Below are 16,081 nucleotides of genomic sequence, written 5' to 3' on the forward strand. Positions count from 1 at the left end.
CATACACAGAGAACCTGCTGCACCAAGTGAATCATGGGCAACACCAAGTGAATCATGGGCAACAATCTTGTGCAAACTTACTACCCCTCATTCAACAGAACCGCCATGCTAGTGCACTTCTGGGAGCAACTATTTGATCACAGACTTTTAAAGTAGAGTCTCGTGACAGTAGTCATGCCACATAGATGAATTATATTGTTCAGGCTTTATTGCAACTCACAGTGCAAAAAAAAAAAAATCCCTTTCTATCTCCAATAGTACACATTGGTACATTATAAAGGAGATCAAACAACTCATGTCAGGAGAAAAAAACAAAAACAACCATTTGTACTTGGTCTACACCAGAGAAAGCCTCCTTGCAGATTGGTGGCTATCAAATCAACATTGGTCAGAATCTCACCATGAAGGGCACAGGTAATTTATTAAGAGCGAAGAATATTCTGAACAAGGTTGCTTTTAGATTCTGCTAAAAGAAATTCACCAATTTTAGACACCACTCTAGAAAAGAAAGGCTATGTGTCTTGATTTAGCTCCTCTTAACAAAGACAGCCCCTCACCCCCGGGCACAAACTTACTTTAAAGAGTTCTAACATAAGAGTCTGTGTCAGTTTGTATTCTAGATGGGAACAACCTTCAAGCACTCTGGTGGGAAAAGATCTTCAGCAAGAACAGCGCTGGCCAGTTCAGGGAAAGACTTCCCTAGCCTTTGATCACTGCTATGGGTCTCAGTTTAATGGCTTTCTTGCTGATTCCAGCTGCATGGCAGGTGTTAACCACATCCGTCACATTCTTGTAAGATTCAGGTGCCTAGGATAAATGAGATGTAAAAGGAGAGTTAAGAATATGTTTTGAGGCTTTTTTCTATTAATAATAGTAATAATTAAACTATTAATTTCTATTCCACATCATTCAAAAAGCTACCAGGCAGCTTGCAATACATGAGGCCCTGAATACATGCATACGTTCGAATGTTAGAATAAAAATCATTTTAACAATGTGATTTAATTTCAAAAAATCATCTAAGAAAAATCACTTAGGCTTTCCTTGATACAAGGCCAGTAATCTCAGATAAACTCTCCAAAATGTGTGCTTAAAAGAGTAATGGCTTCCTTTGATTTCTCAAGACTTGGCTTAAGGGGGGGTTCTTAAAGAATAATTAAGCAAGATTGGTGCTACCACTGAAAAGGCCCTTCTTCATCCTACAGTAGCTCCCTAAAAAAGGGGGGGGGCTTTCAGCAGATCCCATATTACCAAACTTAAAAAGACAGGAGAACTTACATAAGGAGAGCACCTATTTCCCCCCATTATTCAGTTTATGAAGGACTATATTAAGGCCTTTTGAACAGGTGTACTGTAAACCATCCTGTGATTCTCCGATGAAGGGTGGTATAGAAATGTAGTAGTAATAATAACAATAATTTTCAACAAGCTTCCCTCAATCTTTAGGGGGAAAACTGTTTTTTGGGCATCAGAAGAAATAACTGAAATGAAATGTACAACATTTGCTTGCCTTTGAGACTCTATTAGTGATACAAAAGGAATGTTCTGAACAATGACATGGGACACTGATGTTCCCAAATGAGGGAAGGGGATAGAAGAGGAATCCATTTTAGCCTGGAAAAGGTTTAAGGTTCCTAGAATGGCAGAGTCCAACAAAGTGTTGTGTCCCCTTGTTGCTGACAGATGTTAATACTTCACCAGGAGAGGAAGCTCACCCCAGAAGTAAATTCCCACAAAGAAGTTTATAAATCACTTACTTCTTCCATAACCAGCTTGGGGGACGCAACCCGGATTGCAATCCCCATGTCCGCCAGCTTGTCCAATACGTCCTGGAAATCCAAGTTGCGCCGAGATTTTGCACGTGACAATGCACGGCCCTAAAAACGACAATCACTGTTTCACTTACTGCCATATACCCTTCAGGGAAAATAAGGACACTGACAACAGGCATCCAGAAAGTGTCAACTAAATAGGGTCCTGGCCATTTTGTGCTAATGAATGCAACAAGCCCAACGACTTCTAGGCCTTCATATCTTTGTATGCCTCCTTCAGAAGAGATCCAGAGGGTTGCAACATGAGAACAGGCCTTTCTGTGGTCTGAAAACTGCATTAACCATAATTCACACAAATGCACATCTATTTAAAGGTATGAGGAACTTGGATTGTCACACATGAAGTGATTTTGTTTTCACACCCTTGCTGTTACCATCTTCAGTTAGAGAAAGAAAATGTCCTATGCAATTCTAATGAAGTCAATGTACATTTCAATTATTGGAGATTAAACAAGCAGCATTTATAGACAGGATTCTTGCAAATGCTGCACCTTAGTCCTACAGGCATATCACTGAGCTATATATAAATGTGAAGCGATCTACCAGTAAATCACTGGGTGTTCGAAATCTACTGCCTGACTCCCAGCTATTGTTCTCCTGCTGGAAGTACTGTATTTTACGCTCCATAAGACGCACTTTTTCCCTCCTAAAATGGAAGGGAAAATCGCTGTGCGCCTTATGGAGCGAAGGCTTCGCTCCCACTGCCTCCCCACATCCCCTGCCGCGTTCGGCGGGAGGTGGGGGGAGGCAGCAGCGATGTTGCTGGATCATGCCAGCACCTCCGTTCACCGAAAGAAGCTTCTTTCGGTGAGCGGAGCTGCTAGCACGATCCAGCAACATCTCCGCTGCTTCCCCCGACCTCCCGCTGAACGCGACGGGGGATGGGGGGAGGCGGCGGGAAGCGAAGGGGATGTTGGTGGATCGTGCCAGCAGCTCCGTTCACGGAGCTGCTAGCACGATCCACCAACACCTCCGCTGCCTCCCCCCACGTCCCGCCGAACGCGACGGGGGATGGGGGAGGCGGTGGGAAGCGAAGGGGATGTTGGTGGATCGTGCCAGCAGCTCCGTTCACGGAGCTGCTAGCACGATCCACCAACACCTCCGCTGCCTCCCCCCACGTCCCGCCGCATTCGGCGGGAGGTGGGGGGAGGCAGCTGCGATGCCTGCTTTTGGGATCGGTGGGCGGCAGGGAGGTTGGTAGAGGATTTCCTCCACCACCCCACGCGCTGCCCGCCAATCCCAAAAGCAGGCTTTTGGGATCGGTGCAAGGCATGGGATGGTGGAGGAAACAGCGGGGATGCTGCTGCTTTCTCCACCACCCTGCGCCCCGACGCCAAAAGCAGGCTTATCCCCTGTTGCTTTAAAGGGACATAGGGAGGAGGGGAGAAACCTTCCCCCCTCGTCCCCATGTCCCTTTAAGGAAGCGGGGATGAGCCGCTGTGAAGGGAGAAGGGGCTTCCCCTCCAGCGCCCCCCTCCGTGTTTTTTAGAGGAGGAAAACCAGGAAAATATTTTTTCCTGGTTTTTCCCCTTTAAAAAACAAGTGCGTCTTGTGGTCCGGAGCGCCTTATGAACCGAAAAATACGGTATTTCATTGGAAGCATATGGGTTCTGCACGAAGCTCTAGTTGATGGAACTTGGGGTTCTGGTAATAAACAAAATATATCCCACTAGATGGAAGGCTGCCCACCCCCAAGCTAGATGAAAGTTGGCTTTGTTACTCACCGCTCCATGGCAGGTGGTACCAAAGGTTTCAGTCATGCCTTGTTCGGTACCAGTAAGGACATAGCTACAAGTTCCCATTGTTCCACCAATCAGGACAGGCTGGCCAGTCAGCTGCAGAGGCAAAAGAAGGGTGCAGAGTCAAGATGACACATCCCCTCAAGCTGTAAGCATATGCTGCTCAGCAAGGATCCACTGAAGGTCATGAATGATCCACTCAGGGCCAAGCTTCCATAGTGAATCAAGGAAAGCTCAGACAGGAGACATGCAAAATTTGACCAATCGGGATGTTTTGATTGCAATACAGCAGTACAACAGACACTGAGAAATGTAAGTCTTGACAGCTAGAAGGTTGGATGGCTGCATGGAAAGGAATAAGGTAGAAAGGCGCACCGACACAATTGTAGGAACATGGGCTGTTAGGTGTGGAAGTCCAGGACCTGCTTGACATTGGCAAGAAAGAAAATGGCAACAAATTCGTACTTGGTAATCAACCGCAATGAGGGGGTGGTGAGGAGGGAAAGCTCTGGTCGTTCCTTTCCGGTGCACCAGCAGGGTCCGTTCTTTTCCATCTACTACATGCTGCTCTACTTTGGCAATGTTGTGAGATACATCATAGATCACATGCAGATCCAGATCATCAGGGGTGGTATTGAAGACTTTAGCAAAAGCCTAGAAAACATTAGAGACATAAGGAGCAGTCCTCTGAATTTTTTAATTAATTAATTTATTTTTAGGGCTGGTAAGAACCCAAATAATCTGATGAACACATAACTTATGGCTGTTACCATGATGGCAGTGGTGGAAGCACACCTCCAGCATATACTCTCTGCAGTGTCCTCACATTGCTCTACTGAATGTAACCCAGCAGTTTAAAGTTCAAGGGGGAAGTCCATTTTCCTCCCAAGAAAGACACAACTCATTAATGGGGCCCAGCCCCATTCATACATTCTGTTTATGAGGAAGATGACAAGGCACTGCACCACCAGTCCACAAGCCAGTTAAGCCAACCTCTTCCTACCAACATGGAGTGATATGGATTCACTTCTGGAACAAAATAATTTAATCGTTCCAGAAATGTTACCCAGGTGTCAATCAATCAGAATGCAGCTGAATAGTTCCCACTGGGGCTTAAAGAGATGGAAGTGAACAAGTTCATGCTCTTTCTTCGCACCTGTCTGGTGAGGAAAGTCATGGAAGAACGATTGACCCATGCATAGTTTCCAGCTGCTGCCATTCCCTTCAAGTAGTCCTGTCCCTCCTGGGAAGCAATCCTGGCACATGCCAGCTGGCGGTCGTTCACTATGATCTTGTCTCGTTTCATAGCTTTTTCCATAGCCACTAGGGCATCTATAAAAGGGGTGGGGTGGAGGTGGGGGAAGAGAGACAAAAACAAATTCAGTGTAGGTCTCCATTAAGCCCATCTGCATTAGCACACCCAGAAACTGGATATATCTGAGGCTCCCACAAATGCCAATGACATGCATGAAGATTGGGAGGAAATAATGCATAAAGCAGTAACTGGAGTCTGTGGATACCTGCAAGAAGGGGGAAATGTTTTAAGGGCAAAGAAGAAGAAAGGAAGTAAAAGCCTAGATACCTGTAGCTACTTGGTGGCCAAGGCCTCTGCTGCCACTGTGGATCATCACACAAACTTGGCCCTTGTGGTCTATGCCCATCTTCTTGGCAGCATATTCATTAAAAATTTCATCTACAACCTGGATCTCAGCATAATGGTTTCCTGCTCCCAAAGTGCCCAACTGTCAAATAAAACAAGAAAGCTTAGCTACGATTTGAGCAGATACTGAAATGGGAAGCAAAATGGAAGACAACTGGTTCCCCTTAGAAAGGTTGAGGCAATGGCCTGCCAGTCTTTGATGCCATGTGGCATCTCACTAGAGGAAGAGATACTGCTGAGAGCAAAGGTTTCAGCTATAAGCCTCAAATCTACCTGAGTGTTACAGTTTACTGTACTGTAAAATATTTGCCCCAGTTTAGAACTGTGAGAATATAAAATTCCTTGTTGTGTTCACACTAGAAAGCCCATGTAGTCCATGCCCACCCAGTGCTTATCTTCGTCTGCAGCCAGACATCTCTGCAAAGCTCAAACCCAGGACATTAATGACATGACCTCCATTGATCAGATGCTGAGGAAGGGTTACTATATCTGTACATGGAGGTTTAATTTTCAGCTATTATCCTCCTACTTGATATTTCTTGTTGCTGTTCATTTCATAAGTTAATCATATATTGGACAATTCAAAAATTGTCCAATTTTTTTACATGGCAGCTCAAAGATGAGGAACTTGTTGCCTTCAGATTATTGTGTGACTCTCAACTCCCATCAGCTCCAGCCAGCATCGCCAGGGATGAAGGGAATTACAGTTCAACAGGATCTAGAGCAGCACAGGTTTCTCATCTTTGTCCTAACAAAGCATCATGCCAAGACACTGGTGTTCAGGAAATTCCTTGAGCCTACTCAGAATGAGTGATACTTGAACAAAAATTCTGCCCTCACTGGCTACCAGCAAGTCCAACACCTTTTAAACTGTTTTTAATGTTGTGTCTTAAATGCTGTAACCCCTGTGAGATGTTGGGTTGAAGGGGGGTAGTCTATTGTGATGGTAATAGCAATAATAATAATAATCTCATCAAGACTTATTTTTTCCTTGCATATTCTCACTCTGCTGAAATGTACCCAAGAAGTTAGCATGAAGTTCTAAGTAGTAATGCAACATCATCTCAGAAGACCAATTACCTGGGGCAAACCCCTTTTCTTAGCCCTCGCAGAGACTTTATTTGGATCAGCTTGCAGCATCCTCCCATATTCTTCACAGTGCTCTTTATCCTCAGCCCAGGCATAGCCTTCTCGGAGAGACCAATCTACCCCCATCTCCAGAGCCTCCTCTAAATCCCTGGGGCAACACAGAGAGAGACTGACTTCTAGTAATTGACATATCAGGAAAAATACAGAACACAAAAACTCATTTACAACTGATTGGTATTGTTGTACTGATTACACAAGAAAAACAATAAAGAACAATAAAACAATCCTGAACTTTTGTAGATATCCAGATTTTTTTGGTTGCTCTCAGTTAAATCATTTCAGACAGCTGACTGTGTATTCTTAGTGTGTATTTTCGCTATATACCTTGCAATTTTGGTTAAGGGGTGCTATTTTTTTTAAAAAAAAACCAATTAAAAAAATACAGGACAGAAATAACAATGACACATTAAATAAATAAATAAATAGATTTTTATTTATACCCCGCCCTTCCCTGCCAAACCGGGTTCAGGGCGGCTAACACCAATAAAATCACAACAAAAACATAAAACAATTCATTAAAAATACAGATTAAAATACAACTTAAAATGTAATTTAGACTGCATCCTCATTTTTAAGTAGCCCACCAATCACACCAAAAGAATGAAACATCAGGGTTAAACTGAAACCAACCCAAAGGCCAGGTGGAACAGCTCCGTCTTGCAGCCCTGTGGAAAGATGCCAAATCCCGCAGGGCCCTGGTCTCTTGTGACAGACCGTTCCACCAAGTCGGGGCCAGTACTGAGAAGGCCCTGGCCCTAGCTGAAGCCAACCTAGCATCCTTGTGGCTCGGGACCTCCAAAAAGTTATTATTTGAAGACCTTAAGGTCCTACCCGGGACATACCAGGAGAGGCGGTCCCTTAGGTACGAGGGTCCTAAGCCGCATAGGGCTTTAAAGGTCAAAACCAGCACCTTAAACCTGACCCTGTGTACTCCACCGGGAGCCAGTGCAGCTGGTAGAGCACTGGATGAATGTGGTCCCGCGGCAAAGACACCGTGAGGAGCCTTGCCGCGGCATTCCGCACCCGCTGGAGTTTCTGGGGCAGCCCCGCGTAGAGCGAGTTACAATAATCAAGTCTGGAGGTGACCGTCGCATGGATCACTGTGGCCAGATCAGGGCGAGAGAGGTAGGGCTCTTTATTTCATACTACAACATGGCTAGATAACTGACTGTTAAGGTACAGTTAGGGCTTATTAAATTTATACATTGCTTCCCACACAAAAAGACAAGGGTGGACGGAAGACACCCTTCCAGTATGGAGATGCTGCTGGAGAAAGGAAAGTTAACACTTACTTGGCGTTCATAGGAATGACACCCTTGGATCCCACACCAACAGGAATGTGATCAAACATGGCCTGAGCAAGCTGCTCCTTCACAGGTTGGACATCACTCTCATCAAGATTGGTGCGCAAGAGCCGTACGCCACAGTTAATGTCGAATCCGACACCACCTGCATGAGTAAAATGAACACAAATGCACCCTTCAAAATTCATACATGCAATTGCAGAACCGACTCATCACTACAATCAAATGTTGTTCAAGAGAAGTTATAGCTAAATATTTTTCAGCAAATGTCCCCTGACTTGGACAAGTGAAAACATCACCCCCTCAATTTTGTTAGCCAGAAGGAACACAACTAATCTGCACTGGTTTGGAAGGCACAGATTACAAAAATATAGCACTTTATGGAACTTCTGCTCAAGGAGCCTGAATATGCAGAATTCATAAGGGTTATTTTATTATTAAAAACAAATATACCCTTCTTACTCCAAAACAAGCATTCCTAAATTGTATGCTTTAAGTTTGCTTCAGGGTGAATGACTTCATTGCTACTTACATTACTGTTAATGGTGTCCTACGCATGGGTTTCAGAGAGTCCAGTGAGACAATAACTGTAGGTTCATTTGACAACTTACGTATTCATCTGCAATGTACCTCCATCTGAATGAGTACTGCAGGCACCCCCAAACTCTGCCCCCCAGGTGTTTTTGGGACTACAACTCCCATCATCCATAGGTAACAGGACCAGTGGTCAGAGATGATGGGAATTGTAGTCCCAAAACATCTGGAGGGCCAAGATTGGGGATGCCTGGAGTACTGTGAAAACATTTTTGTTTTCCCATTGGTTTCGATACATTGCAGAGATCTGCAGAATAAGAGTTCTTTCCCTGCACAGAAGACATCACATTCAAACTGCTCATACCTGGTGATACCACTGCCTCTGGGTCATTCATATCAAAGGCAGCCATGTTACCAATGGCAAACCCATAGCCTGAGTGGACATCCGGAAGTCCTATAGATCTCTGAAATTCATTTTTAAAATAAACAAAAGAAAGGCAATCAGTTGTAAGATGTGAACAAATGAGGTTTCTATGACAGCATGGACTCAAGTTCTACTTGCCCTGCCACACAGTCACTGCAAAATGGGCAAAATAAATAAATAAAAATCCTTTGTTTCTAGCCAAAATCTCAGTAAATTCATGAAGGGCAGCTCACAAATGTAGATATTGGTCAGAATAAGTTGCATGTAGGCTCCCTTCAAAATGTAAATAGCTGAATGTAAACAGCTGTCGTCTTGCCCTGGGTTGCTGGTGTTTAAATGTCAGGAAATTGTTTTGATTGGGTCAGTTTAATGATGCCTGAATGATTCCAAAAATAATTAAGAGGGCAATGCTACAAATTCTGAGAAGACAGTGTCGGGTTGGCCGGGGGCTAGGACAACCCCCAGGCATACAACAGGAATGTCTCCAGCCCATCTCTCCCCTCAGCTTTCAGTGTGCAGCTCTAGGGAGCTCCGACAGCCTTCCTCAGCGATTTATAATGACTCATGTCTTGGAGACACTGAGCACATGTTCAGAGTCCAGCAGAGATAAATGCAGACTGAGCTAGGCTGAGGTTGTATGCACTAAAAGCCACTTTATTAAGTATAAGGCAGAACAAAAGAAAACATGTCTCCTCTCTCTGGAGAGAAGTCCAAAGTAGTAGTACGGAAACAGTACAGTAAACGGAAACAGAATACAGTAAACATCCACTCCCGTGATTCCAACAATTGGTGCTGGAATGCATAACACAGACATATGATAAACCAATCCTACAATATCTGCACAGTGAGAGGAATAGAAACCCAACAGACAGAAAGGCTCCAAGTGCGCAAATGGGGCTTCTATTCTGAAACAACAGGTCATCAGGATATAGGGACAACTCTTAAAAATCACTCACATGAACAATGCCAGGCAGTGCAGCTACATTTCCGATTTGTTTCATGGCTGGGAGGAAGCCACCAGCTCCTAAAAAAGATGGATGGTGAGAAGCACACTCATTCTCCTTTCATACAAATTTGTGGTTGATGACATCACACCATTACATCAACCTTCCTTTAAATTTGCATGACCATGTTACACAGGCAAAAACTTCACTATGAAGCACATCTCCTTAAAGTCGGCATAAGACAAGTCGTAACTAAGAAGACAGATGTTTCAAAGCCAAGATTAAGGGGTACAGTGGTGCCCCGCTAGACAAATGCCTCGCTAGACGAAAAACTCGCTAGACGAAGGCATTGGTCTAGCGGAAGGCTGCCCCGCAAGACAAAAATGTCTATGGGGCTGCCTCACAAAACAATTTTTTTCCGGGTTTTTTTCCGTCTAGCGAAAACCGCGGTTTACATTGCTGCTTCGCTAGACGAAAAACCCACTAGACGAAAATACTCGCAGAACGAATTATTTTCGTCTAGCGGGGCACCACTGTACTTGGTTTAATTTCAGCGCAGTTAAGATCCCTTTTGACAGACCAGAAAGTACTAGCTTAAATTAAGCAGGCAAAATTATGCAGAATGTTCTACATCTAAATGAAGCCTAAGTCTTAAAATAAGTTGTGTTTCACCATACAGTGGTACCTCGCTAGACAAAAAACTCGCTAGATGAAAGGCATTCGCTAACGAAAGGGTGACTTGCAAGACGAATTTCCCTATGGCCACAACTCACAAAACGCCCCCCCCCCCCGTAAAGCCGTGCTTCCTCCGACCGTGCTTCGCAAGATGAAATTTCCGCTATACAACAGCACTCGCGGAACAAATTAATTTTGTCTTGCGAGGTGCCACTGTAGTTTGACAAGTGGCAGATTGATTATAGAGGGAACATTTACATGAAGGCTCATAATACTTTTCATCAATTAAGAATCACTCTATCATGCCTGAACATATGGGCAGTCCTAAACTCTAACTGCACTGGTTGAATCTATGTAGATTAATCAGAAGTGAATTTGGAGCTGGGATTCCACGCACAACAAACCAGTGAGATTGGGTGACAACAACACATACTAACCTCCACCTCTGCATGAATTTCTTAACTCTTCAAACATTAATTTCTCTAAAGGATCATTCACGTAGAAGACACCTTCCACCTACAGACAGAAGAATGAGGAAAAAGGGAAACAAAATGCATTAATTCTTATATAAGGGCAGTGACAAAGATTTACCATTCAAGCAGAAGCTGGAATGTAGCTGCATTCAAGCAGGCTCCAAGGCTTAGCCACAATTAAGGCAACTTTAGTCACTTCTAGTAAAGGTTTAGATGGACTAAAACTAGGAATCTAATAAGCTTGGCTGAACACCTGTTTACAGAAGCTGTTGAGTTTCAGTGAGAATTTCAGATACTGTATCTTGAATCATGGAACAAAATGTATCTTCTGACCCATGAATGACACCAATGCTGTAGTTAGAAATCTTCAGTTAGAGATCAAAAGTGAGAACTTCCTTGAGGAGTCCTAGAGACTCTCATGTTGTTGTGACAAAATGAGAGAGCCGTAGCTTCTCAGAAGTACTTGAAGCCCTAAACATTTCTAAAATACAGTTTCCTTCTTATGGGGCAATTTGGGAAAGTATGTATCTTGGCTCTAGGACACAGAAGCAACCCAGGCCACTTCGGGGAACATACAGCAAGCCAAGATCAATATACTGATTGCTGGTAGCCTTATTTCACACAGCAAGAATACATCAACACCCAGCAGTGATAGAAACCTGCTTCAGGTGACATTAAAAAAATAAAAATATCATGCATATAAAATTTTACATCCAAGCAATTTTAAAACAGGTTGAATACCACATTCATTTCACTAGAGAAAGGTTTCAGCAGTGTCACACTTGTGCTTTAACGCACTACATAAGTGTGTGCAATCATAATACTAATAATAATAATCCGAATGTAGCATAAGCCAACTTCAAATCGGGATTTATCACTTAATGTACTGAAGGATGATGTACGCCAGAAGGCATCCCCGCCCAACCAGGTAAGGAAAGCAGCTGCCAATGCGGTACTTAAATCTTGAGGGAGCGGCACTCTGCACATGCCTCGGGGAAGTCTTAACCATTACTTCGCGCGTTCCTTCACTTAAGCAATAAAAGCGAACCTGGGGGGGGGGGGCTAAGCACCGGCTCAGACGGAACACGCCACTACGTGCCTGTCCACACACAGACCCCCCACCGTCCTCCGACCCACTCACGTTCATGTTGGGCACGAAGCCCTTCTTGATACGCCAGCAGTGCTTGTCCAGCTTGTCCAGGTACTGCAGCTCATCGTTGTAGCTTCGGCTCATGGCGGCGGCGGCGATTCCGAGCGAGCTCCGCTCTCTGCCGTGGCTCCGTGTCACTGAATTCCGCCAACGGCGCACACACGCTCCTCTTCAGCGCCACTACGGAAGCCGAGGAGGCCGCGCGCAGCCTCCCTAAGGCAGAAGCTGAGGCAGACTAAAGGATTGGACGGCGCCCGCAGAGGCGCAAACTTCGTTCGCCTTTCGCGAACCAACGAGTGGCTTGCTTTCTTTTTTCCCCCTTGCTCCTTTGCAGCGTCGCCTAGTGTCCAAAACGGGACCGCGCTTGGTGTGGGTCAAATATCAAAAGAACGGAAGATCATCAGAGCAGTCAAGGGTCTTATTGTGCCGCTTTAAAGGCTGCAGACAGTTCTTAACCCTGCTTTCCTGGTGAGTAAGCCCCACTGGATTCAGCAGGGCTTGCTTCTGAGTAGACATGGTTAGGGCTGCGCTGTAGCACATTTTTTTTAAGGCATGAGATGCTTACTGCAAAAGACTAACCGTGGAAATTGCTGAGGGATGGACAAAACCTTTGGGGCCTCTCTGGTGCTTTATTGTGGGCATATTCTGCAACATATTCTTGACACAACTGTAGTATGTTAGTGGTACATTTATTCCGCTTAGTAGTTATGCAGGGTGGATTTGATTTAAATCAAATCAATTTAAATCACAAATTAAATCACTAGTCAGTAGGCTAAGACTTGATTTAAATCACTAGTCTGTAAGACTTGATTTAATTTTTTTCCCCAAGCAGATGAAGGTTTCATTTTTTGAATGATAAATTTTCAGAGTAGTTTTTACAGTTATATAAAAAATTACTGATTTGGTTATACTATTAGAAATTCATAGATAATTATGAAATTATTGTGAACAACTTTTCTGCTGTACTTTATTGGAAGGAGAAAAATAATCGTTAGTAACAATTTAAACAATTTATTTAACTAAAACAATTAACATTATAGCATATGTATCCATGTTTGTTAACTGATGAGGTTAAACGATTAAAAAAACAACGTTGAGTTTTAGCACACATGAAAAACTTAAAACAAATCCTTATTTCCTGATAGCCTTTGGACTATAATGCAACTTAAAAAGAAAACTATCTTTAGAAAGATTTTTCCTCCAAAAGCATTTTATTTTAAAAATCCGATTTAAATTTAAAAAATCTGATTTTAAAAAATCTGATTAATTTTTTAAAAAATCATTTATTTTCATCCACCCTGTGAGGCTTCTCCAATGCTCCCCCATTACTGCTGTCCAGAGGGGCTATATTGCACAACATGGAAGACATAGCCTGTATGGATCAAAGTACAGTGGTGCCCCGCTAGACGAAAATAATTCGTTCTGCGAAAATTTTCGTCTAGCGGGTTTTTCGTCTTGCGGAGCGGCAATGACAGCCGCGCTCCGCAAAACGGAAAAAAAAAAGACGAAAATTTTTCGTCTTGCGAGGCAGCCCCATAGACTTTTTCGTCTTGCGGGGCAGCCTTCCGCTAGACGAATGCCTTCGTCTAGCGAGTTTTTCGTCTTGCGAGGCATTCGTCTAGCGGGGTACCACTGTATTCTGCAGGCATGAAGTTTTGATTACTAAGATAACCCTACTTTTTCAATAACTATAATGCTAAAGTGGAAATATTGGGGGGGGGGAGCTCCATGGGCATTAAAGGCAGGTTCCAAGAGATTAGGACAAGTGTCCCATTACAGTACAAACAACACCTGGTGATGTCTCGGAGAACCCACAGCTTGACTAATATATAATATATAATATATACTAATTTATACAGGCTCTTATTACTTTGAGTACCTAATAATTTAGGTCTTAACACAGTCCCTGCAGAGGGCATTAAGATACACATTTGTATAATTTTTAAATTTGTTTTTATTCTGAAAAAGTACAATACAAAATTGCATATAAAATTGTGTGTAAAAGATCAATACGTAATAACAGTATACTGACATTCTAAGAAACCTCTCTCTCATTCCTTCAGTTACTCAGTATTGAATGTAATATCTACAGCATCATTGAATCAATTCCCAATTCACTCTTGATGTAACGCACAACTGTGTTCAAACTATTTAATATATGATGCAACATAATTTTCATGATTTTTAAAACTTCCCTGCAAATTGAATAATTATTAGGTGTTCCCACAAAATCCCAAACAACTAAACTTTACTAGGTTTCCAAGTTTCTTTCAAACATTCAATTAATGTATTTCTGGCCATTGTAAATATATGTAACACGTGTTTCTGGCATGCCCATGGAAAACATTGTTTAATATAGTTCAGTGGAGAAATGAAGACAAACTAGTATGATATCTGTTTGTAGATGATAGTACCAATTACCATACACCATAAGCTTACTACAATATTTTAGGACATTCCCACCACATAATAGAAATGTCCTTTAGCCTTATTACAAAATGTAATGTCTACCATCCCTTTTTACCTACGATTCTATTCTTCCATAATATCCAGTGCCACTGTGTGGCCATCTTTAGAGTTTTCTTTACAGTTCATTGCAACTGAAAGGGATGGCCTCCTGCTGAGTACCTGTATTGCAACTTTCTGAACTCCCTAGGAAGTGTGCATTGAGTTACATGCAGAAGGGGATATCCTACCACAAGGCTTCCCTTGCAACACTGTTCTTGGTTATATATAGGAATCAGAAAACAGTCCTGGCTTCCTACATCTGGACTGGGGCTGCTGCCATCTCCCAGCAGTGCGGTTAGGAAGGCTCCCACCTCCTGCTTTGCACGCAGAAGGTTGAATGACTGACATCTCCAGGTTGGGCTGGGAATGTCGTCTTTCTGACACCCTGGAGAGCCTTAGACAGTATTGAGCTAGATGAGCCAATGGTCTCACTCAGTATATGGCAACTTCCTATGTTCCTTGTCTGCATTCCTTTCTGAATGGTTTGCTGGCCCATTAACAGATATTACTTCACCTTTTCAATGTCTTTCAAAGCCACTTTTACACACACACACACACACACACACACACAGGCACACCACACAGAATGTTTTAAATCATTATCGTTCACTTTCCTGTTCCATCTTCCCTCTTGAAACAGAACAGAAGAAATTTTGAGGTTTCATGCATCTATAACGAAAAAGCCTTCAGAATCTGCTTGGTCCCCTTCCTCATCATATTCCAGGTCAGTGGAAATCACCAAATATCCCTGAGAAGATAGACAAACATTTACTTGAAGTTGCCACTAGCTGCAGTTTGCTAATGGCTTGGCCATGGCTAATACACCTTCAGAGGTATTGTGAATTGAATGTTAGACATGCATTGTCATTTAACAGAAAGAGAGTAGGCATTGCTGGTGCGTAACTGGCATGGATGTCAATAAAGTGGAAGGATGTTGCACAGCAGCTGTGCTTTGTAGATTGCTCTGAGAGGGAGAAAATATATTAAAAAGCCAGTTGTCAGTTCAGCCATGCTGAGCCAGACAGATCAGGTGGGGTGGTGGATGTTTCCCTTCCATCTACTGCTTGCAGTCCCTTCCCTCTTTGCTATGCCTTTCCTAACTTGTATGGTCCAAGTGAAACCTGAAAGTTTGCAGGAGTCGAAAAAGACTTCTATTAAACACACAAAGGTCTATAACCAATACAAAAAATAATAATAATAAAATCCTTCCAGTAGCACCTTAGAGACCAACTAAGTTTGTTCTTGGTATGAGCTTTCGTATAACCAATGTTTACTTTAGCTGGGGTTACTGGTTGCTCAGAAAGTATTCTAGGGTTCTTGTGAATATACCGTCATGAAGAAACTAAGAAATTCTCTTTAGGTTATGTGATGATCAAATGTATCTTTGGAGAGAAACAATGTAAAACAGAGCTATCAACTAATGAGTGGAGAAGTCAAGATGTAAATATGGTGGTCATCAGAAACTGTTGATCAGGCTTTTTGCTAATAATACACTGCTTATTTGGTAATTATTGTTTTTAGTGTGTATTGCTTGCTTCCTTACAGTTCATATGGATTTTAAAATACGAATTATGAACACTGACTTGTGTACACCAGGATACCAACAAACACAAAAACACAGGAAAGTGTTTGTCTTTCCTCCTCCACAATGAGTCACTTTGAAAAATGCTGGCCAACCTTTCTCTGAAC

The 16,081-nt window shown here is 43.0% G+C and overlaps 1 protein-coding gene and 1 long non-coding RNA gene across 2 annotated transcripts; one reads left to right on the forward strand and one right to left on the reverse strand.

Annotated features, from left to right (window-relative positions):
• Positions 1 to 192: 192 nt before the first annotated feature.
• Positions 193 to 12,070, reverse strand: RTCB (RNA 2',3'-cyclic phosphate and 5'-OH ligase). Its single transcript, XM_033162018.1, has 12 exons — positions 11,876 to 12,070; positions 10,699 to 10,777; positions 9,599 to 9,666; positions 8,583 to 8,682; positions 7,673 to 7,829; positions 6,312 to 6,468; positions 5,154 to 5,313; positions 4,728 to 4,903; positions 4,037 to 4,225; positions 3,557 to 3,667; positions 1,758 to 1,877; positions 193 to 807 (listed from the first exon to the last, which is right to left on the reverse strand). The coding sequence occupies exons 1-12, from the start codon at positions 11,966 to 11,968 to the stop codon at positions 700 to 702; spliced, it is 1,518 nt and encodes a 505-aa protein (XP_033017909.1). The 5' UTR covers positions 11,969 to 12,070; the 3' UTR covers positions 193 to 699.
• Positions 12,071 to 12,458: 388 nt separating this feature from the next.
• On the forward strand, positions 12,459 to 16,053 carry LOC117054391. The gene is made up of 3 exons (XR_004427484.1): positions 12,459 to 12,518; positions 15,038 to 15,116; positions 15,753 to 16,053. It is a non-coding gene; the product is annotated as an uncharacterized LOC117054391 (long non-coding RNA).
• Positions 16,054 to 16,081: the final 28 nt, after the last annotated feature.

This window comes from Lacerta agilis, chromosome 10, assembly GCF_009819535.1.
Source record: "Lacerta agilis isolate rLacAgi1 chromosome 10, rLacAgi1.pri, whole genome shotgun sequence".
Lineage (NCBI taxonomy): Eukaryota > Metazoa > Chordata > Lepidosauria > Squamata > Lacertidae > Lacerta > Lacerta agilis.

What these genes read in the sequence shown, in the direction of transcription:
- RTCB (XM_033162018.1), bottom strand. Translation starts at nt 11,968, where the DNA reads ATGAGCCGAAGCTACAACGATGAGCTGCAGTACCTGGACAAGCTGGAC. An exon ending in CACTGCCTGGCATTGTTCAT is followed by an intron (nt 8,683 to 9,598) that starts GTGAGTGATTTT and finishes AATGAATTTCAG; the next exon opens with AGATCTATAGGACTTCCGGA. An exon ending in AGAGGCAGTGGTATCACCAG is followed by an intron (nt 7,830 to 8,582) that starts GTATGAGCAGTT and finishes TTACTCATGCAG; the next exon opens with GTGGTGTCGGATTCGACATT.